Source organism: Apus apus, chromosome 15 (assembly GCF_020740795.1).
Source record: "Apus apus isolate bApuApu2 chromosome 15, bApuApu2.pri.cur, whole genome shotgun sequence".
NCBI lineage: Eukaryota > Metazoa > Chordata > Aves > Apodiformes > Apodidae > Apus > Apus apus.
The window spans coordinates 13,611,437-13,634,623 of NC_067296.1; the positions used below are offsets into that span (position 1 = coordinate 13,611,437).

Genomic DNA, 23,187 nt, shown 5'->3' on the forward strand with positions numbered 1-23,187 from the left:
GAGCAGGGGTGCTGGATTATGCCACAGACATCCCTTGTCACAGAATTCCTCCAAACCTCAGCTCCCAGTCTGAAGAACAAGGATAATTATTCCCCCCAGCACACCGAGGCACAGCTGAGGTTAAGCCCATGTATAGCTCAAGATATGCCCATGATCCTCAGCAACCAATAAATCCTTTTACAGTAGAAGAAATCCTGGCACAAAACCACTGCACAGCACACCAGCACCCAGGGCTCGCGTGGACCAGAGCCAATGGCAGCATCTGAAGAGAGAGCACAAAACCACCCAGGAGCAATGTCCTCCAGTATGTGGCAACAGGGCATGCCCAGCACCACAGCCAAGGTGTTACTCCTCCCCTATATGACATCCCAAAGCAGTTTCTACAGTCCTAAAGCCCTTTCCCAGCCGCTCCCTTGGCTCTAAACCCGGGTGGCAGCAGCCGGTGCGGAGCCTGCGAGCAGACGCCGCAGCACGAATTCTCCATCAGAGCATCCTGCTCCTGCCAGAGCTGGGAAGGAGTCACCTTCACTTGGTGGCATCGTAGCAAGATCTCCCCAGTGACTCGTCAGCCGGCTCCAAGATATTCTCAGGCTGCCTGGGAATTATGTCACCAGGCACTGTAAGTATCAAATGGCCCCTTTATGATCCTGCGTGCTCCTTCCTACGTCCTCCTTGGCTCAGAGCCTCACGACTGATCTGTGCTGCGTGTTGAGGACAACGACAGAGAAAAAGCAATGAATGGATAATAGCCAGGTAGTATTTTGAGTGACAGCACCATCAGCCTGCTGCTAGACTGAAGCAGGAGCAGCTCTCCATCCTGGTTGTGTAACCCAGCCTCACAGGATGTTCCCCACAAAGCACAGGCCCTTTCCCTGCAGTCCCATGGGGGCCACATTCTGCATTCATGAAAGGATGCTCAGAGTCCAGCTTCCTCTCCTGCACATTTTTTCAGTCTTTCCTACAAACAACAAGGAGCAAGAGGGAGAAGGAGAGAGGAAGGGGAATAAAGGTTTAATTAATCTTCATTTAATTTCTGCTGTGCTTTTAGCAAATGAAAAATAAGTAAGGCACCCCCTGGGCTGTGTTGCCTCCCTGGGCTGCTCTGCCAGCCCTGGTGTTTCACATCTGGGATGCACATCCCACTGGCAGGAATGTCATGGCAGGGCCAGGCTTGGCTCCAGCCAGTCTTCCCAACTCACATCCCACAGGGATGTGGCTACAGGGTAGATGGGCCTCCCCAGCCACAGACAGGACCAGCAATCCATTAGCTTAATGAATTTCTCTGGGGTTTTAATAGCCATTTGCTCCCATGTGGAGAGGGGCCAGAAGAACAAGGCTAGGTGGGACTGGAACTCATTTTTGAGGATCAGCTCATCTTGCTGCAGGGAGCTGGGGCTTGGGCAGGTGCTCAACACCCTGCATGCCCCAACAGCAGGCTGGTTTGTAAAGAGGGGCAGCAGAAATAGCAAATTTGATGGAGGTGCTCCCCAGGCGCCCAAGTTCTTCATATGGGTGGGTCAAGGCCAGGCAACGTGAAGCCCTGTCCTGCTAGCAGGTCTCCCAGATCTGGCTATTGCAAAACACAGATGGACACTCGAGGTTGGGCTGTCTCACCTACTTGTAGGTGTCTGCATCCCCATCTCCTGGTGCAAGTAGTGGGACAGGCACCTTTAGAGTCCCATTCACTTGTCTCATTCAGGCACTTTCATTACCTTTCCTTGTACTCCCAACATTATTTTCCCCCTACTAAGGCAGTGTAAGGCATCACCAACTTAAAACCAGGCTTCAGACTTACATGGTGCTACTGATTCACAACCTAAGCTTCAGCAGCTCTGTGCCATTTAGCATGACTTGATATGCTCTCACCACCCACCAATATGCATTGAGGGGTGCAGGCTCAGGGCATAGAGGGACAGCCCAGAGAAGGGTTAGAATTATATCTGATTTCTGCTGCAGGAAAGAAAAACATCACCAGCAACAAAAAGTCAGTGTTGAAATTCTTCCTACCCCTCATTAGTTGGCATTGCAAGACAAGCTGATAAATAAGATTAAAAACATCTAGATGTTAAAGGGAAAAACACAGACAAGAAGAAAAATTCAGAGCAAAATTCCATGGCCACACATCATGCCTGACAAAGTACAAAGACCTCAGGAAATCCTCCTTTTCTCTAGGTCTTTTTCCTTCCCTACAGGAATAGTCATAGCTAAGAAAAAGACAACCACAGTGATGTGCACCCAGCAGCCACAAGGACCAAACCACGAGGCGACATTAACAAAGTTCTCTTAGTGCTGATGTGGATTAAGTGCATCAGCCCCTCAGGCTACACAGACAGAGCCCTCATGAAGTGCCAGCAATTTAGTTCAAGCCATAATGACATGAGGACTTGTCCCTCTGGCTCAGGGTGATGTTTAATTGGGTGTGAAGTTGGCTTTTGGATGAACGTTGCCACTAGCATGTTGGCTCCTTTGCAGCTCTCTGGAGAGCTGTCAGGTGAGGGGCTCTCCTTGCACCCCCAAGCTCATACGCAGCGTGGCAGATCCTGCCAGGCCACCAAGCAAGCACAAGATGTGCCTGAAAAGTCACCCCCTGGAGAAATAAGTCAAATTCCTCCAAACTTGGCAGCTGCTGCACTGACAACGTCTCAGAGGAGCTCATATCCATTTGCCCTTGACATCTCCGGACCCTGCTCTGATACCAACAGGGAATTACCACCACTGGGAAATAGCTCATCTCTCCTAAAGAGAAATCCCACCAACCAAAAACCCAACAGCATCAGCAAATCAACCTCAGGGGAGAAAAAGAGACACAAATCACACTCTCTCCTTGGACACGAGCCACCACAGAGCAAGAGTTACTCCTGGATGTGGACCTGCAGTACGTTGTGTCCCAACAAGCTGTCCTAGCAGCCACACAACCCCAAAATGGACAAATGTCCCATGCAAATTCCTACCCGTGCTCTAAGCAGCCATGCTCCTTCAGCCAGGAGAGATGGGATCAGCAGCATGAATCTTCCAAGCCATGGAGCCAGTTTGAGGGTTGGTTTTGCTGCTCATTCAAGCCCAGAGTCTTTATATAGAGTCAGGGCAGGATCCAAAAGCGGAAGAGACACCCACTCCCAGGGAGTGTAACACACACTGAAATAAATAGCTCCTGCCGAAGGAGATGACTCAGGAATCTCACTAGTCCTTACAGTACAAATCATTGCTAATCAACCTCTGGAAACTTGGAGGAAGGCCCAGTGAGAGGTTAACTGGACAAGACACGGCATTTCCAGCCTTGGCAGACAGAGGAAGGATGAATAAACACATTATTAAATGATTATCCGATGTTGAACCAATGGCTACCCCAGCCTGAGCCCTTTGCCCAGCCAACCTGCAAGAGCAGTGAATGGTCCTATTTACTGGGGAGGGGTCTTGTTTTCCACTGCCCCTCCTGGAAGTATTCAGGCTTAACCACCACACAGCTTGAAGTGGTGGGAGGCAACACAGCCTCACTCCCTGCTTGTCCCACTATAACACAGACGTGTATCTCCTTTGGTCTCCTCTTGAGTGCAGGATGGAGTGCCCTGACATCCCTTGTTGCATCCTTCAGATCAGGCAATGAACCTCTGAGCAAGAAGAAACTCAATTAATGGCCACTTCGAGACTCTGAGTTGTGTGAAAGCCTGTAAATACGTGGGGGGAAAAGCCTCCCAGGGCTGTCATTTTGCTGTCACATACAACACTCCAACAGTGAGAAAGCCAATAAGCTCAACTCACAGCCCTCTGCCTGCTGCACTGGCAACAAACAGCAAGATCAAAGTGCCCCAGTACCCATGATCCAAGTCCCAGGAAAGATGTGCCCTCACCCTTCCAGCCCAAAGTTAACCCTCCTGAGCTCCTCAGGCTGCAGGATTTCCCATTAAGATAAACTGGCTCATCTGCTGTAACCAAAACCAACCCCACTTTCAAAAATCCCAGGAGCATGAACAGAAACCAACCCACCAATTCAAATAAGCAGCCAGGCAAACACTCAGAAAGTGGAGCAAAGGAACATTTTCCAGCAGTCCCCTGACAGCTGCTTCACTCCTTTCTGTCTTGTCTGCTCAGCACCATCAGTCCTGACAGCAGGGGCTGGATCTTTTTGGCTGGATGTGGAGAACAGAAGCTTGTAGACTTCTGTTTCCATTTGGGATGCTTGCACAGGGCTGTAATATTAATGGAGGATTGTTTTCCCCTTGGTACTCTTTTTAATTATTATTTATTTAAAGTTTTTCTTTTTCTTTTGCCTTGCACCTAAGTTTTTCCAGCTGTATCAAAGCAAAGTTGCAACAAGCACACACAGCATGTAGCCAGACACAAGCTACTGTGTTCACACAAGAGAAGAGGTGTAGGTGAGTCACCTTTGAGCCAGGGTTTCTTCTGGGTGTCTTTTTTTCCAGGGCATCACAATAACTTCCTAGCAAGTGACAGAGTCTCTGTGGCAGCTGCATGGGGTTGGCCTGCCCTGCTCATCCATCACAGTCATGACACCAGCTCAGATATTGCCCCAGCCATATTTTGCTTTGCCACTGTCACCTCCCTGGGCTGGCAGAGCTCTAAAGGAGACAGGACTTCCCAGCACATCAGGGTTTGTTTGCATATGAGGCATTTGGGAATCCCTAGGAAAGATGCTCCAGAAGGAAAAAATTTCTCTTTCTTACAATCTTGTCCTGGAGAGACCACGTGCCAGTCCCCATGGACTGCTGGGATCCTCAGATGGAGAGCAGCTGCCTCCTAACTCAACCAGAGACAGTTGTTTCCTCTGACCTTGCCTGGTCTCTTATCTGTTTGCCCTGTCCCACTCTCCCAAGGGATGCATTCAAAAAGGAACATCTCTAAATGAAGACTAACCACTGGGCATTTCCCTCCAAAAGCCTAAACAATTGTAGCTGCCTGAGAACTATAATCAGTATTAATAAGGCTTGACCACCTTCTGATTTCCCCTGGGTCTTGGGTTGCAGGTCCATGAGTTGATGAGGGTTTGCTCTAAAAGTTTTTTCTCAAAACTGTTTCTCAGAGGTGGCTGGTTAAATGTGGATCTCAGCCCCTGGTCATCCTGTTTCAACGTGGATCAGCCCCATCTTTCATCTTGACCTTATCTAGCAGGGTGTCCACAGAGTACTTCTGGCTCTGAACATCCCAGTTCCTACAGGCTGTGGCAAGAGGTGGGAGATGCCTCAATTCAGACCACACCACAGCAATCTTGCTCTACAATGTGGTTCCTTTTTGACCCTAAAAGCCATTGCATTATTCTGCAGCAACATCTAAGTGCTGAAGATCTCGTCTCTTCCATGCATCCCCAACAGGAACAGGCTCACGTTTGCCTGAGAAGCACAGCACAGGCACAGTGCAGCCCTTTGTAGGAGCCACTCTCCATCTTTCTCAGCTCTCCTGTGTCTTCTCTACAGGAGATTACAAGGCAGGAAGAGGGGCTGGCACTTCTTCCTGCCACCACAGTTTAAAGAGGGATCTGTCCCTCAAGAACTAAGAAACCAACTATGTATTTGGGCTCCCTTAAAAGGGATTATGCAGGGCCAAGTGTTTGCTGTTTAAAGCCCAGAAGCCAAATACCAAGCTTAGGCTCTTTTATCGTGGTTTAGCCCCACTGATGTCTGACAGGCAAACCTCACCCTGCCTCACCAAACCAATCCCAGAGTCTCACCCTGCTGAGATCCCCTCCCTTCACTGCAATATTGAAAAAAAAAAATAATAGTCAAGAAGTGTGATTTTTGCTAACCACAGCTCTGTAAGCAATGCCCACCCCCCCTTCAGCATGGGATTGGAGGCTTGCTTTGGGGGTTATTCCCTCTGAGGATGAATTAAGCCATAGGAAGACCTATCGGGTTGAGGAGTGCTGCAGCACAAAAAGGAGGTCATCTGGAGGAGCAGCTTGTTTTTCATTCCCTTAATGTCAGTGTGGGGTGAACATGACACATTACAGCGACTGAAATCAGGTTGCTCCCACCAAGCTCTGACTAAGCAGCTGGAAAGGAGCTCGTGAGGCATCACTCCATAGAGATCTCCCCAGTCCCCAGGACAGACACAACCACATGGCTGAGAGCATCACCACTGGAGCTTAAAGCCCAACAACTCCATTAAACTGAACACTTAGAAGAGATCTGTATTGTCCCCTTCATCCCACATACTCCATGGGACGTGGGGAGGAGAACCCAAGATGTGCATGTGTGGATGGGCTGAGTTTGGTGTCATTGTACCTGGCAGCAACATCCCTGACTGCGGGTGAGGGCTTGCCACAAATCATGGGATAGTCAAGGTTGGGAGGGACCTTAAAGATCCTTAGGTTCCAACCTCCCTGCTCTGAGCAGGGACACCTCCCACAGGACCAGGCTGCACAAGCCTCATCCAACCTGCCCTTGAACACCTCCAGGGAGGGGGCAGCCACAGCCTCCCTGGGCAACCTATTCCAGCACCTTCCTGCCCTCATGGTGAAGAATTTCTTCCTAATCTCTAACCTAAATCTACTCTGTTTAAAAGCTCATCTCAGTGCTTGGAGATGGATAAATCTGTCAGACGAAATTCACCCCTAATTAGCAAATACCATAAAACAGGTATAAAAAAGTGGACAACACAAGAGCTGCCTGAAAACCCAACCCAGGCAGCAGAAAAACAGCTGGGAGCTCCCAGAGGTGGTTAACTCAGATGCCAAAAAATTACCTGGAAATGGATCTCTATAAAACAACCATGTTTTCCTCAGTCCCTGAAGAGTGAAAGGAGTCATAAAAGGGGCCACCTCTGCACCAAGAAACTCTGGACCATTGGGGAAGAAACTGCATCAACTCTCCATCCTGCCACCATGGCAGCCGTGGCCATGCCAGGATGCAGGCAGTGCAGAGAGGAGACACCCTGGAGAGAGAGAGAGAGGGGCCTTCTGGCTGGGTTAAAAGGGAAGAACAAATGGGATGGGGATGGCATAAGGAAATTTTAATAGAATTAGACAAGGAGGAAACGTTCTTCCTTATTATAATTTAAGCCTGTGCACTTACTTAATTAACTGAATGCATGGTGCACAGAATGTGGGTAAAAAATGCACCCAAACTATTTTTAACACAGTTAAAAAGATGCATGGAGGTCGTCAGTTCAAAGTAGAAAATGCAAGAATTACGTTGTCCCTGGGCACGTAGCTTTAAAAGTCTCTGAACACAGGCTGCTTTCCTGCTACTGCCCCAATCCAATCCCCACCTCTGCAGCTCAGAGGCCAAATATGAGCAGCTCACCCTGGGAATCAGTAAATGCCTCCAGACATCCCTGGGGGGCCCAGTGCAAGCACCTTGCTTAGGCTGGCACAGAACAGTGAGCCCTCCTGAAATAAGTGGCAGGTAGGGACAAAAATCACTTCCAACTATCACAGCCCCTCAAACTCAGCACCCGTGAGCACAGTTATGATGACCAAGGTAAGAAGACTAGAAGAAAAAAATATTTAAGTTATTGGACAAAATAAAGTGGAAGAATTTTGGGAGGAAGGAAGGAAGACGCCTCCCTGTGCAGAGAACTATCTCCAGATGCTGCTGCATCACTCCAAAAGCCTGGTCTGATATTTAGGCACAGCTCAACTTTTTGAGTTTCAGCCCAACCTTGAATAGAGTGAGGCCACGTGCTGCATTGCTGAGGCTCTGTAAAAAAGGGGAAAAAATAATAATAAAAAAAAAAGGGCAGAAATAGAGAAGATGCTAAGAGAAATACTGGGAGAAGATGAGAGACAGAGGAGTCTCAGGCCTCCAGAAGTCAGAGTCCCCTTCAAACCATCCTAAAAAATGGGTTTCAGAGGCTCAGTTGTGCAAAAGATACATAATATGTATGATCTGTATAGACACACAGCTACTCATCAGCAAGTCAACCAGTTGTGCCAGTGTAGGAAGAGCTATTAAGTATAAAAATGAATCATAACACAGAAATATGAAATAGTGCTTTTGTTCACAGAGGTAATAGTGCTTCTACAGAGGCAACATCTGAGATGAGACCATATTAATGAGTTTGGGGCTGTGGGGTGAGAGTTGCTCTGAATTTCCCTGGTTTCTTATGCATTAAGTGTTGTGAAGTGGAATGAGTGATGACTGGAAGAAGAGGTGGGGAAAGAAATGAGATTGATTTGATCTAGGATGCAGAACTGGAAACAAATGCAACTCGAAGAGGCATCTCAAGGCAGTGCATCCATCACCTGCTGCAACACCAGCCTGGGAGATGGGCCTCTGCAGGTAGGCATTTCTCAGAGATACCTCTCATATTTATTAGAACATGTCCATGCTGGAAGAGTCTCTACAGTTCATGTCTTGGCACTTGGGTGCAGAGAGGCTGCCCGGGCAGCACAGCAGTCCCAGAGCAGCTCCACATCTAGAAACATAGTGAGGATTATAAGCATCTCTACAAGCTAAAAAACCAACCCTGCAGGGTCACAAACTCATTCCCACTGGAAATCATTCCTAAATCTTCATGCAAGAAAGTCCCAGTAAGCAGCAGGAGCAGAGAAATGTGGGGGGTGCTGAGTGGTGCACAGCCTGAGACAGCAGCAGGACAGGGCTCCCCCAGCCACAGTCTCCCTCGGGACTCCCCTTCCTGCAGAACAAGAGCTAAAGGTGTTTTTGTGCTCAAGACTTTGGCACAAGGTAGGGTTTTGGGCATGAGGAAACAGTGTGACCCCAATAGAATGAGCAGGACACTGCACTGACCATCAGGGGTGGCTCCAGCTCTTGCATACAAACTTTATGACCTTGAGCCAGGCTCTTTCTTCTCCCTTATCTTTCAATAAGCATCCACTAAGCTTTTATCTGTGCTGCCTGTCTGGATTAGAGACTTCTAGGTACAGAACCCCAAGACCACCCCCCTCCTTGTCCCATTCAAACACTTACAGACCTGGCCCAGGTCATGCCAGGCTCACCAGGGCAGCAAAGGGAGACAGCTGATACATCCCAGCTTATCCCAGTGACTTTGTGTGATGTTTACCATATTCTTCAGCTCTTTGAATAATACATTAGCAAACTGTCAAGGCTAAACTGATCACACTTATAGTTCAGGAGACTGGAGTCCATATAGCCTTCCAATACACTGTAAAAAAAAATACTTAAATGACTGCAGCTTCACAGACATTGGTGCAATTACCACCTCAGCCCTGAATTCCACTTCCGTTTCCTGACTGGTGAGTGAATGGGGAATCAGAGGATTGTTTTGCAACCCTTCCATCTCCTGGCTGCTTGGGTATCTGCCCCAAGGTGAGCCAGGGAGGCCACCCAGCTCCCAGCACACCCCAGGCTGATGGTTTTTAATTAGAGGGCACGGCTCCACGTGGTGCCTCAGCAGGTACAAATGGAGTCATGAGCCCAGGAGAAGTGCAGCTGCTTGGGCTGGGAGGGAGGCAGCTACATGGGAAGTGCAGAAGGGCATCCCAGCCTGGCATCCAGCACCTGACACTGGGGGGAAAGGGCACACACAAGCTCCCTGCTCCATGAGGATAACTGGTTGCTCAAGGAAATATCACCAAAGAGAGCCAAACAGGTCAGAAGACAGAGCAGCTGAAGAAGCCTAAGATGTTTATAAAGCCCTCACAGCCTTTCCACCGCTGTCACCCCAGTGTCCCCAAGCTGGGGCCTCACCTGCATTTAATAGCATACAGTGCATGTCACACACAACAGCCCCTCATCCCTGGTACAGACACAAGCCAGTACCCAGCTCACTAAAGCCCTCAACATGATTCTGAAGGATTTTGCAAAGCAAACCAACAACAACTCCAGAGGATGCTCAGGAGTCCCAATGCTGGACTTCACACTCATCATCAGCACCACAACTGAGCTCCACAGATGCTTCATCTTCTCATTTCCCTGGGGAAAAGGGCTCCCTGCAAGGATCCCAACTTGCTGCAGTGCACAGCAAAGCTCCCCCTTCCACCCTGACTCCAACTGGACTCAACAGCACCTCTCTGGAAGGCCTCAATGTACAAAATGGCTGAGGACCAGCAAGCCCATCCCAACACCTTATCTGAGAAGAGTGAAACAGCAAAAGGATGGAGAAAACCCTCCCAAAAAATCACAACAAACCAACAAAATACAAAAGGCCCAAACAACCCTCTTGCCAGCACTGCTGGAGGCCCCAGCCATGATGAAAAACCTGCAAACCAAAGAAATAAAACATTGGTGCCATGTGAATGAGCACCCCAGCCTGAACCCAGGCCTGCAGAAGAGCCTGTTGGGACTGTGGAAAGTCCCAGAGGGAAGGGAGTTGCAGTAACACAATAATTTATCTTGACCCTCCCTTTGCAATCCTCTAAACAACGGGAAGTCACCAGCCTTCCCTCTGCAGCAACGCCTTCAGATCTGGGCATCATTCTGCTAAGGAGCAGGTCAGATGTGCCCATTGCTGGCGAAAAATTCGGGGTGGCAGAGGGGAAATGTGCACCCTGGCACTGCTCCTTTGTTTACCGCTCCATCGCTGTGCAGTCAGGAAGCCCCAGACACTGATTAGCATTTCTTTCTAGACACATCTTCAATCCAGCCACTTCCCACAGGGGGACAAGAAATACCTCCAGAAAACCTAATGCAGAGCCACAAAACCCACCCCAGCCCCGAGCCCTCCGTAGCCGATGGGGCGGGGGGAGAAGGAGCGCTGGTGGGGGGGGAGGAGGGAAGGAGAGACAGTGCCTGTGCAGAGCTTTTTTGTTCCTCTCCTCACAGCATTGCTATGGTGATTTCAAGCAAGACGGAGGAGCAGTCCCTACCCATCACTCCCGCTCCCTGCACCGACCGCATGAGCAGCCCCTTCCCCCGCAAGCAGGGGGGGGGACAGGGGAGCCGGTGCATTGCACCTCCCCGGGGGAGCCGCCACCCCCCAGCTCTGCAGGGGCAGCTTCTCCATCCTCCTCACTGCCTTCACCACCGCCCCCCGCCCGGCATCACACACCCCCTCCCGGGCACAGCGTGCCCAGCACCTTGCCCTCTGCACCGGGCACCGGCTGGGGCAGGGCAAGGGATGCAGCTGCAGCCCGGCTGCTCCGGGGGGACATGAGGAGTTGGGGCTCAACACCCCCCCGGGTCTCCCCAGCCAGCCCTGGCACCCGGCATCCCCTCCCTGCACCCGCTCTGCAGCTGGAGCATCCCTCCTCTTCGCCATGCATTTCTTGGGGGAGGGTGGGAGAGGAGGGGGGCAGCTCCAGATCGGGTCGGGAAGGGGGGTCCTCTCCCATCGGCTTTGCCCCCCACCCTTTTACTCACACGTATGCGTGGTAAATGAAAGCCCAGCCCCGCGGTCTCTCCAGCACATTGTAGAGAAAATTCTGCAGCTTGCGGTAAAAAGCATTCCTTTTGGGGGGCTTCCCGCTGCCCGAGACCCCGGAGCGGGGCTTGCTGAGGATGCTGCCCCGTTTGCTGCTCTCAGAGCCGGCGATGAGGAGCGCTCCGTCCCGGCTGGAGTCCGGGGCTCCGGGGTCCAGCCCCACGAAGCCCACCTTGAGCTTCTTCTCAGCGGCGGGTCCCGGGTAAACGCCTCCGTTGCGGGATTTCTGCACCATGGTGGCGGCCGGGGATGGGGGGGGAAGGGGGAGCCGGGGGCGGCGGGGGCTCTGCGGGGGGCTCCGCCCGCGCTCCCCGCCGCTGCTCCGCGCCCGGCGCAGGCGAAGCCGCAGGAGCCGGCAGGGATCGGCTCCGCCAGCACCGCCCGCCGCCCGCCCCCTTAACTCTTGGCCTCCCTCACCGTCCCCCTAGAGTGTCAGGCTCTCGCACTGCTCCCCCCATCCCGCAAAATCCGGGGTTGCCGCTCTCTTCCCAAAACAACACAAAAAAGCAGGCTCTGGGTGCTCTCCCCAGAAGATCGGGATTTGGCATCATAGAATCCCAGAGGGGTTTGGGCTGGAAGGGACCTTAAAGATCATCTAGTTCCAAGCTTTTCTGCATGCCCTCTTCAGGTACTGGAAGGCTGCTGTAAGATCTCTGCCACCACCACCCAAATGAAGGCTCCAGCAACCCCCCCAGGGCAGGCTCCAGCATCCTCCAAAATCAAGGTCTGACTTTTTTCCCCTACCCCCAAGCCAGGGGCCAGTGTCCCCTCCCAAATCCAGGCTCTGGCATTCCCCCACCAAACCACCATGAGACCCCATGAGAAGGGGGATGCCTATCCTTGGTTCCACTGGCCATGGGCACAGACAGTGCCAGAGGCTCACAGGAACAACCCAAGTCCATGTCCAAACTCCACATGCCTACTTGGTCACTAGACCTGCTCAATCTCACCACAAGTCCCCTTGTGGAAGTGCAAACTTCCTCTTTGTCAACACTTCCCCAAGGTCCAACCTGCCCTCCTAAGATTTAGAAGCCCAAATTCTGCTTACTTCACACACTGATACTCCATAATGTGGTAACCAAGCTGAACAGAAACCAAGCTCCAAGCATAGGAAGCCCTTCTCCAGGTGTGCTGACCCAAATCAGCTCTCTAACCTGTTGGTTATGGTCCAGCATTACCATTTTCCCCCATACTAGCTTCTTCCCCAATAAGTATTTCCTCCTGACACACCTTCCCAAGACTCAGAAGACACACAGGATGCAGAAGCCTCAGATAAGGCAAAAGGTACCTGCCCCACACCATTTTCTTCCGTGGAAAAGTCATTGCAGTGCAATGGAAAGATCTGCAACCAAAGAAAATCAAGCCCAGGACCATTGACTGCTACTGCAGCTAATTTTCTATCCCTTAATGCCCCACAGGCCATGGATGGTCTCTGAACTGCACACTTTGGGGTGTGCAGTGTAAGCAAACAAGGCTTTTTGTATGTAAGCAAAGGTGCAAGCTCCCCTGAGCTGTTCCTTCCACCACAAAGTACCTTGCCATGCTTGGTTATTGGGAAGCCATAAAAATGGTTGCCCAAAGCCTCACAGCCAGAAGCCACACAGGGCTGTGTTTCAGTTCCCTCTCCCCTGAGGGGCAGCAACTGGAAAACCAATCCTGCCCCTCAGTATTAGTGAGAGACTTTTCCTGAACTTCATATTTAAATGAGAAAAATCGACACGACCTTCCAGAGAGTGTTTCCCAGATCCTGGCTTTTTAATCCTCTCCTTATGCCTCAGAAGAATCCCAGCAACAGCTACTGGACAAGAGGAGCACTGAAACCAAAACTGCTGCCACTTACTCTCCAAATCCTACCATGTATGTTGAAAGAAGCCCCAGCATGGAGCAGCCCCTAATTTTGATGAGCAGCATGTTTCCTGTGACCCATATTCCCTCCAACACGTGGCTAAAAGAGAAGCCATCTCTGCAAAGCAGGCAGGCAACCAAAGCTGGGTTAAAGAATGGAAAACAGATCTGCAAGTATGTCAGTGAATAAATTACTCAATTCAGCAAGGGGCCATTCTATTCATTATTTGTGAACACTTCTAAGATCGTTAGTGTTCTTTAATAGGGTGGCCAATTACAAATGTGCCTGGAACTAATGGACAAAGTGCATTATTATAGATTCAGCAACACAGTCCAAAAGCAGGAAATATCCCCCCCTCCACCAAAAAGGCAACAAACAGAGGAAGCAATTTTCAATTAACCAATTCAAGAATACTAATAGCCTGTCAGCCCTAACAAGGAATCTAAATTCACGGCACTCCTCTTTCTCTAATTAGTTGGTCATCTGCAGTGTCTCATTGCAGCACAGCTTTGGGTATCTCTGAGACCATCAAAAACCAGGAGAGGGCCAAGGGAGGGGATGGGTTTTCATCCTTCCCAAATCATGGATGGGCTGAAGAAAGAGTGCAATTGTAGCAGCTTATTCTTTTGCTCGGAAGGGAGGTAAAACCTCCGAGACAAGCAAGTCCTTGTGAGCAAGTGGCACCAAGAATGGTCCACTTGTATAAACAGAACAGTCTTGGGGGGTGGAAAAGGCCTGAAGTGTGGATTAAGATCTACTCCAGCCTTGCCCCTTCACTCTTCTCACCATTTCATGGGTTGGCCCTGCAAGCTGTAGTTAAGTGATCAGAAGCAGCTTGGCTGCTGGGAGAAGACTTTGCCTCGGGGGCCAGGAGATCAGGTCTAAGGTCACTTCACCAAATCATGCTGAGCCCCTGAGCACATGACTCCCCACTTTCCTCCCCAGCAGCTCCTAGGAGGGCTCCTTGATGCTCCCTTGATCCTGTTTGCACCGTGCCTGGAAAGCTGCAGCCCTGAGAAGAGAAACCATCTCCTGGGAGCTACTGGAATATAAACACTGCTGGAGCAGTGATGTCCTGCCATGGAGACTGCAGCAGGTAATTTGGAAGATGAAGTCGGTTGTGCTGCTGCTTCTGCTGGGGGATGGAAGGAAAGACAGAACCACTAACACTGCAAATTAATGAGGTATATAAAAGCAGTACTGAGAAGGTGCTTTTATCTGATCCAAGGACATTATGTCTCCACAAACAAACAGAATTACTGAGTCAGTTCTTTGCTTTCAACACTACTGATGGCTTTAAAACATGAATACCATGGCAGAGAGCTGACACCCTGAAGGTAAGATGAAATATACCAAGCTGTGTTAAGATCCATAAAGTCCATGCTCTGTCCCTTGGCAATTTCCAAGACATAGTAAGAAATGACTGGTGTGAAATATGTAGAATGACCCCAGGGGTTTATTTCTGCTTGAAACACTGAACCAGAGCCCTTTCTCCCTGCCCACCAGCTGGTGGTTTCTGTGAACTGTGCTACCCCAAGCTTGGGGTTTGTCACTCACAGCTTTCTTGTAGAGCTATTTTCAAAACCTCAAGCAGATGGCTTCATCTCCCCTTGTACAGAAGGCTACAAAATCCCAGCACAACTAACGTGCCAAGAACAAAGCCATGAACAGCTTGGGCTTACTGTACCCTATGTCCACCCATCTCCCTTCTCTGCTTCAGCTACCCCTCTCCTCTCACCATCCAATCCTCTTCTCTGAGCTGCAAACTGCCCCCAAGAACCCATCTTTCTGGATTAGACAGGAGTCTTTGCTGCTTGGCTAACAGGGACTCCTTCCAACATATGCCAAACGATTTTTGGTTTTGAAACCAGGAGCCCTGACCCAAGAGAGAGCTTGGTTTATAAAAGGAACTCAACCTGGAAGGTGATGTTTCTCCAGCACTAACGTCTGAGCTCACAGGAGAAAGCTGAGCATGACAAGGGATATCTTCTTCTGGCTAGAACATAAGGCAATGCTCACCCAGTGATGGGGAGATGTGGGCACAGCTGCAGAGGATTTGTAGGGTTGTGGAGAAGGAATTGTTTAGAGGAGTGCATGGTTATCTGAAGGGAATTTGCTTTTCAGTGCTGTTATTTGAGTCATAAGAAAATGGGGCTTTGGTGAGAAACAGAAATTGGCTAAACAAGGTTAAATTAGATTGAAGACCCATGCCCTTTTATGGGATCAAGAAAAGGACTAAAAGCACATTTTAAATTTGGAGCTGCTAAGGGCACAGGACTAATGGCAAGTGACGCAGTGTTATCTCATTGATCTGAAAATCCTTCCTGGGGTCTGCAGCCTCCTGCTGCCACCAGAAGGGATGGCCACTCCAGCCCTTGGAGCTGTGGCAACCAAGACCAGATACAAAAACACTGATGTGGAAAGACCACCTTGAGGACAAGAAAGTTTCAAACTGAGCACTGTGCAAAAAGCAAAGGCCTTTATTGGCATCACAGCATCAGAGAATCACCACTGATTTTTTTTTATGAGCTTAAAATGAAGATGCACCAGATGGCTGTCCAGTTTCAATCAAATCTGACAGTCATCAGCCTCAACATTTATTAAGTTTGTGTCAATTTTTAGGAAAACTAGAAGCTTAGAGAGGCAGAGGCTCCCTAATGCCAAAGAGGATCCTGAAGCATAATCTCATCTCTATTAGACACCAGAGAAGCTGCCTATGAGGAGACCACCCCTCCCAGCCATGAAGATGCTTCAATCACAGTTTACTACCAACAAATTGATGATAATTGAAGCTATAGTAGTAGCTAGAAAGGTTGGACCAGATGATTCTTGAGGTCCTTTCCAATCTGACAGAGACATTTTATATTACATATTTACTGGGTGCAAGATTTCCACACCGCCACCCATCTTTCCCTCCTGTTCTTAGACAGCACCAACCTCCTTAGAAGTTGCTGCAGCAAAACTCAGGACAAATCATTTCTTACAAGATTGGGCTGAGCTGGAAGTGTTTGTCTGCATGACCAGAAATCTCCCCAAATTACACCGAATTAACCTGGAGACACACAAACTCCTTTCTCAGCTACAAAGCGTTTCTCCTTTCTAAGAGAGATTAAAAAAGCTGAGGTCTAAATATTCATTTGTGCTGTGGAGTCCTGAGTGTAAAGAAAACTAGTCACTGGAAGGAGCAGTTACTTGACTGGGCACATAGAAGGAGACACAAGAGGGAAAAAACAAAGTTAGGGTGAATTCTGTTGAGTTAAACTGGTTACACTCAGAGCACCCATAGAGCTGAAAACAAGCCTGTTGGTCACACAGAGACCAGCACCCACCCCCATGCCCCTGGCACCTTTGGACCAGTCTGCTTCTGCCCCATTCAGCCTCCTTCCCAGGCAAATTCCTCACCAACCAGGTCTCCTTCCCCATCTCTGCTCTTCACACCCCACTCATCAGTCTCCAGCTCTGGATCTTGCCCTACCCTCCTTTGAGACCACATGCAATTCCTTTTCTTCATTTATACTGTTACCTTGAAGGTATTTTTAGCCTGTGACCACGTTGCCCTAAGCCTGCCTTTCCCAGACTCCATAAATTTAGCTGTCTTAGTCATTCCTTATGTGTCCCAGCACTCATGTCATTCCTCCTGACCTCCTTGGTTTTCTGCCTTCTCCAACATTCACAAGGACCAAAGCCCCACAACTCAAATCGCTGTCACCAGTATCCTCTTAGACCTCCTTCCCCAAGACAAGGCTGCTCCAGAACCTCCTCCCTCTAACCCTAGGGCCACCACAAGCTCCTTGGAAGTGACCCCTCAGAGGTGAGGACCGACTTAGAAGGCTTCCTTCCCATCAGCAGCTCCCTTCCAGTTTCTCCAAACAAGCACTTTGCTTTTCACAACATACAGCTTCATAGCAATAAAACTGACCTGGTTTTGTGTGGGTGCTCTTCCAGTCTTGTCAGGTCTCGGGAGCTTAGGGTCCAGCTCAGGAATGACTCTGCTTCCAGTAAAGCACCTCCCAGCATGATAACTGCAGCCTGGTTGGGACTTGTTCCCACAAAGCCCACTAGGTGCTTTGTTCCCATTCAAGCACCTGTCTCCCACCAACCTCAAAGCTGAATTGAAACCTGCAGGAATATTTAGGGACTGGATATTGTCATCAGAAAGAAAAAGCCCATACTGAAATAGCTACCAACTCTGACACATCTGCCTTAGCCAAGAGAGGAGCTGTGCAGGAGCACACAGGCTTGCTCAGTGCTTTATTCTGCTGTAGGTGGAGTAGTGGGAAGCCAACTAAATATATAGGCTCCAAATGGTCCCAGGTGTCTTGGGTTAGGAGGGGAGGGACCTTCCACAGCTGCATTCCACCCCACCTTGGTAGGCTGCTGTGAGAAAAAAAGTGGGTTTAGGGAATGGGGCAGAAGTTGATGGGGCAAGAGGTGGGGGTTCCAGCTCTTTTGGTGTAACAGCACCTGGGGAGCTGTATATTATTTCCCTAAAATACTGACAAGCTTTAAGGCTAATTATTTTAACTTGTCATTATTGTAAGAGAGATTTAAAAAAATCCCTTCCAGATGTCAAACTCTGCTTTCCCTGTTTTTTTGTGTGTACCTTTTTTTTCTTTCCAAAAACATTCAAGAGGGAAGACAGTTGTTGGTGTTAATCAAGAGAGTTGATTTTTGACCCATATTTTCGGTTAAAAGTTTTCTGTTGGGAAATTGCCAGGCAGACCTGGCTGCCTCCATGGTCCTGCCTCTGTCACAGCACCCAGTGTGTCATACACAAAGAACAACTATGGAAGTAACTATATTCATAGTTTCTCTGCACCATGAGCTTTTGCTGCAGGCTTGCTTCAGTCCTTCAGCCTGGACACCTGGGAAATCAAGAGAGCATGAAGAGGCAAGGGTTTATGATTTATTTATCTTTCACCTGAGGTCCCAAGGAAAGCGTGTGTATGTGCATCTGCCTCTCTCTTCCCTCCTTCAACAACTGCAGAGTTTATGGGCAATTGTTATCTTCATCCACTAAAAGCAAGGGGGACTTTTCAGATTGTTACAAGTGAAAAAACATGATCAGAGGGAGGACAGAAACCCTGAAGTCTCCCCACTGAGGGAGATGGTGTTGCATGCACACAGCTATTGCACATCAGAGAACTCACTCATGAGTTTCCGAAACACAAATCCACAGTAAACTGGACCCCCTGGTTCTTCTCCTTGTGAAACTGCTTCTTGGAGGTTCCTTTTGGATCCCAAGTGGGGATCTCTGGGGAGGCAGCAAGCCTCTGCTGAACATCTCTGTGCCTGAGTATTTGCCAAGGCAGGCAGGACCAAGCCAGGACAGGCTCCCCCGGGCACAGCCCGTGCTGTGTCTGCAGGATGACATTTCCTCCCTTCCAGCCTGATTTTTATGCAGCCCCTGTTTTGTTCTTGCAACTTTGTCTCTCACACAGAGGTCCAAAGGATGTTCCTGTCCTCTGGGCATCTGAGCGCTCTGGCTGTGCCTTCAAAATGTCTCGCTCAGCATCTCTGTGTGCTCTCCTGTGTGGTGGGAAGAGCAGGGGGGGCTGCTGAGAAACCAGCTGTGTTGGCAGCCTGACAGCAAGCAGTCAGCTGGCAGGGGCTCAGCTGCTCAGGCCACCCTGCGAGAGGGACCTCACCTCCACCTGAAGATGTGGTTCAGCCTCAGACACTCCTCCCTGTGCCCTACCCCCCTGCACATTTCCCCTGGTCCCCGTGGAGATCTACGGCCGCAGGTGTCCTGAGGCACCAAAGTGCATTGAGCTGCTGCTGCACGTAACCCTCGCAGCAATCGCTCTGATGGGAGCTGCTCAGAGCATCCAAGAGGCTGGAGCAGCTCCATTAATCACAGCCACTTCCTGCCTGGCACGGGCTGCCCTGGCTTTGTCACCATGGCCCTTGAGGTCTGTGCCAGGGAAAAATATATCCACTCGGTGTCCTTGGAGTTGGTGCACATTGGAGAGGACCTTCCCCTCATGCTGATGTGTGAGCAGCGGCAGGGGTTGGCCCGGGCAACCACCCCCCTGTACGCCCACTCCACACCAAAACATGGGCTCAGAAACCTGCAGCCTTTGCTGGGTAGGATATAACATGATATCACAGACACAATACTTGGGGATCACCCTCCATCCTTTCCCCTTCTGTCACCAGCAGGACCCACTTGTGTGATGTCCCCCGGTGATGCTGGTGTGCAGGGGGCTGGAAGTGCACCTTGGCCTCCCTGGCAGCTGGTGGCATCAGCTTCCAGGGTAGCAGGAACGTGCTGGAAGGTCACTTGGTCTTCTCCCATAGTGGAAAACACATCAGATGTCATGGCTTTTGAGTCAACATGAGACAGGCAGGACCTCACTGCCCACGGTGGGTTAAGGTTCAGCAGAGCATCCTGGGAGACTGGTGGCAGATGAAGGGATCCAGCAGCTTACTGGGAATGTGGTGCCTGTGCTGGGATGCTGCAGGGACCTGTCCAGGCAGAGCAGGGGCTGCAGCTGATACTTTAACTCGCCTCCAAGCACAGAAGGGCAGTGGGTGGCTCAAATTCACCCAGCTCAGCATCTGCAGCAAAGATTCCACTTGCAGTCTTGCAAAAGCCTTATAAATTTTTTAGAGCAGCCCAGAGTGCCTGCTGAGTAGGCCAATCAGCTCCAGTGGACTGAGGAAACTTCATTTAAATTATTAATGGTGCACAGCCAGACACGAGGCCTGTGGGGTAGAGGTGGGAAAAGAGAAGTTACTCATTCCTCCTTCTTCAGTGGGTGCCACGAGCACAGCCAGCACCAGAATGGGGCTGGGCAGAGGTGTCTACTCACACCTTGGAAGATTGTCCCATTCATGGGTCTTCCCTTCTCCATCAGGAAACCCCAAAGAGGCATCAGTGCTGTTCTATGTTCAGGGTATGCTGGGGTCTTGGAGATGACGTCCCTTCAGCAAACTGGACTCTGGTCCACATCCAGCCCCTCGTGCCTCCCTCTCTTTCCCTCTTCCCAGATCCATTGGTTTCTCAAACACCCTCTTGAAGAGCTGATGGACTCTTCAAGAGCAAGCCAGCCCAGGTGCTCTTTGACTTTCCTGTAGCCTCTAGTGATTTCCCCCCCACGAGCTTTAAATTTCAGGTAATGCAATAACATTTGCAAACTCTGGTCTTCACAGAAACAGCAATAAGCACTTTGCAGGTCCCAAGGCTCTACCCTTCACTTCGCTGCGGACACGCTGTCTGCCAGGGCCAGGCTTTGCAGAGGTGGGATGTGGGGCTGGATTTCCTCTCCTTGGCAGCTGATCCAGAAGGACTTTGTCCCTCTTTCCACGAGATGGCATCGCTGAGACTGCTGAGGAGGGGAAGCATCTACACAGCGCCTGCGGGGAGGGCAGTGCTGAAAAACACCTCCAAAAAGACCCAAAAGTTTGCTAGGAAAAAATGTCTCCGAGTTCTTGGCTGTGAGTTCCCAGCACACCTGATCATGATGGGGAGGAACTGGAGGAGGAATCAGGTTTTTAAAGGCCTCTCACCAGCACAGCCCTACATACCACCTGCCACGGGCCACGCAACACCCACCTGTTTTCTCATGGTGTTGATGGCTCTCAAAATGACAAGTTCACTGCAAGGTTTGCTGAAAGCCATCTGTGGCCCACTTCAGGGTGAGGTTAGGTTGCTCATCATTTTGATAGAACCCCAAAATGGGTCACCCACCTCAAACAAAACATTGGCCCCAGTCGTGGGGAACTTGCTTGCCTGCAAGTCCTGTGGGGGTCAAGCAATGATTTGCACAGGGTGGGTCACTGATCCAATCCCAAAACCCAACTCCACAATGAGACTTCAGACCCAAGGCTGGGGTGGAAGCAGGTCATGGCTTCATTGGATTTTGATTTCACATCCCAGAAATTCAGCATACTTGATTTTCTTTTTTGAACCTCGTGCTTTGGAGTGGGTCTAAATGAAAATATTTCTGTTCATTCTGTGTCTCTACTGAGCCTGACCCAAACCTCCCAAAACAGGGGATGCTGCAGCTGCAAACTTCTCACTTCAGGGCCTGCATCTTCTGTCTGATCCTGCAGGTTACCCCGGCTACCAATAGCACTGAAATGAGGCTGAAAATTTGGACCTGCTGTGAGCAGGTTTGAGTCAATTCCTCTGGGTATTATGTTTTTCCTTTTCTGCAGCTTCTCCACTAATTATCACCCCACTTGTGCATCTCTCCCAGAGCATCTTTCACGGCTCCCCTGGTGTATTTCTATGGAAATGTAGCTGTAGTTTTGTTACAGTTGTTTTAAAAATAGCTACAGAGGACCAAGGGCAGACTTTAAGCCTGTTCTTCTCTGCTTCTTACCTGATCCCAAGGTTGTCCTCACTCCTGCTGTGCCAGGGACTGACTTCTGTTGGGAACCAGAGGGCTGGAGGTTCCTGCACAGCGCAGGAGGGATGTTCCCACAGGAGTTCAGTTCCTGATGCTTTTAAGGATGGAGGGAAAACATGCACATGATGATGTTCTCCTGCCTTGCTTAGAAATACCCAGGAAGGGGCACAAGTCTGCTGTGCTGACTCAAGGACAACATGTCTCTGGAAATGCAGGAGCTGGGAAGATGGGATTAAACTGACAGTGGGAAATAAGCCTTTCCCTGCAGCTGAGCTGTGCCTGGAGGGATCCCCACATCCCCTTCCAATTTGTGGCAGGCCAAGGACACGGCATGTCATAGAGCCCAGAAGCTGCAAAGACCTTGGACATCAATTTCTACAGAGGAAGCTGGTGGCTGTGGGGGTGTGAGGAGGGGCAAGGAGCCTGGGTGGCCTGTGCACACCCAGTTTTGGGGAAGGTGGCTCAATGAGTTGGTACGTGTCTGTCTGCTGTCCCACCAGCTCATGCATGAGGACAGCAGTGGGGAGCAGGTGGTGATGGCTTCACACAATGCTCTGTAATTCAGCTCCACTTCAGCTCCTTGAGGCTCTGCCTGGGGACACTAAGGGCTGCAGATTGTCAGATGTTAATTAGGATCATTAAGGGCTTCTGCAAGACAAACAGTAATGATCCTTGTTCCTCTGGAGCTCTCCTGGGAAGGGCTTCCTGTGGTGCTGTCCTTCACAGAGCCCACTCGTGGCATCTGCTCCCAGCACTGTGGCTTCTCCTAAAAGCCAAGTCTTGAGCACAGACAATCTCAGGACGCCTCAGCATTCTCCTAACCCCACCTTCAGGGAGGAAATGTCCCTTGGAAGTATGCCCAGAAGCACTCTTCCACCTCCTCCCTCCACCTCCCTGCCCCACCATACCACCTCCCACTCCTCCCCACGCTCGGTGCTCCCACCGTTCCCCCCTCAGAGTTCCTGGCTGGGGCATTTTGCTCATTCCCAGCCACCAGGCAACCACAACCCTTCAGACGTCCCATCTGACACAGGGCGGAGTGGGGAGAGGCCCACACCTCACCCTAGGCTGCAAGTTTGCAATGGGAGCCAAGACATTACCCTGGGTGAAGACCCTGAGTTTTAGGTCTTCTTGGGAGTCCTGAGTCCTGTCTGGGCTCTAGTATAGGGCTTGGTCAGGGAGAAATGCTCCTGTCATGTTATTTGGAAAGGGCTGGAGGATTTGTTGTGTGTGAGACAAGGATGTGTGAGGAGAGAAGGCAGCCCTGGCCACTTCTCCCAAGATTATGGGGTGTTTTAAGGAATGAAAGCAATGCTGCCAGCCCTCCAAGGAGGCTGGGGGGGTATTTTCCCTCTTGAAATGGTGCAATTTTAGGGGTTGGCTTAGGGTTATTTTGCATGGAAAAAATTGCAATAAAGGTCCTGATAATTGATATTAGAGGGTTAAGCAGCTTAAGGAGAGTATCAAAACTGCTGTTTTGCTGGGGGCATCAGCCCAAGCACCTGCACCAGTCAAGGAGCAAGAGCTGGAGAAGGGCTGGGTGCTGGGTGACACCCTGACTATGGGTGCCAAGCTCTCCTCTCCCTCCAGATTTCCACCCCAGCCCTGCCTGTGCCCATCCCCACCACCTGCTCCAAGTGGGACTACAGGAAATTCACCAAACCCAGCCCCTCAGAGTGACAGACA

General features: G+C 50.3%; 1 protein-coding gene across 7 annotated transcripts in view; it reads right to left on the minus strand.

Annotated features, from left to right (window-relative positions):
- The window catches only part of KCNQ2 (potassium voltage-gated channel subfamily Q member 2), a 64,095-nt gene extending 52,562 nt beyond the window's left edge, over positions 1-11,533 (minus strand). For all 7 annotated transcript variants that reach the window (XM_051632934.1, XM_051632939.1, XM_051632933.1 and 4 more), the window contains exon 1: positions 11,238-11,533. In XM_051632934.1, coding sequence (XP_051488894.1) covers positions 11,238-11,533 — 296 coding nt within the window. The remainder of the gene's footprint in view (positions 1-11,237) is intronic.
- Positions 11,534-23,187: the final 11,654 nt, after the last annotated feature.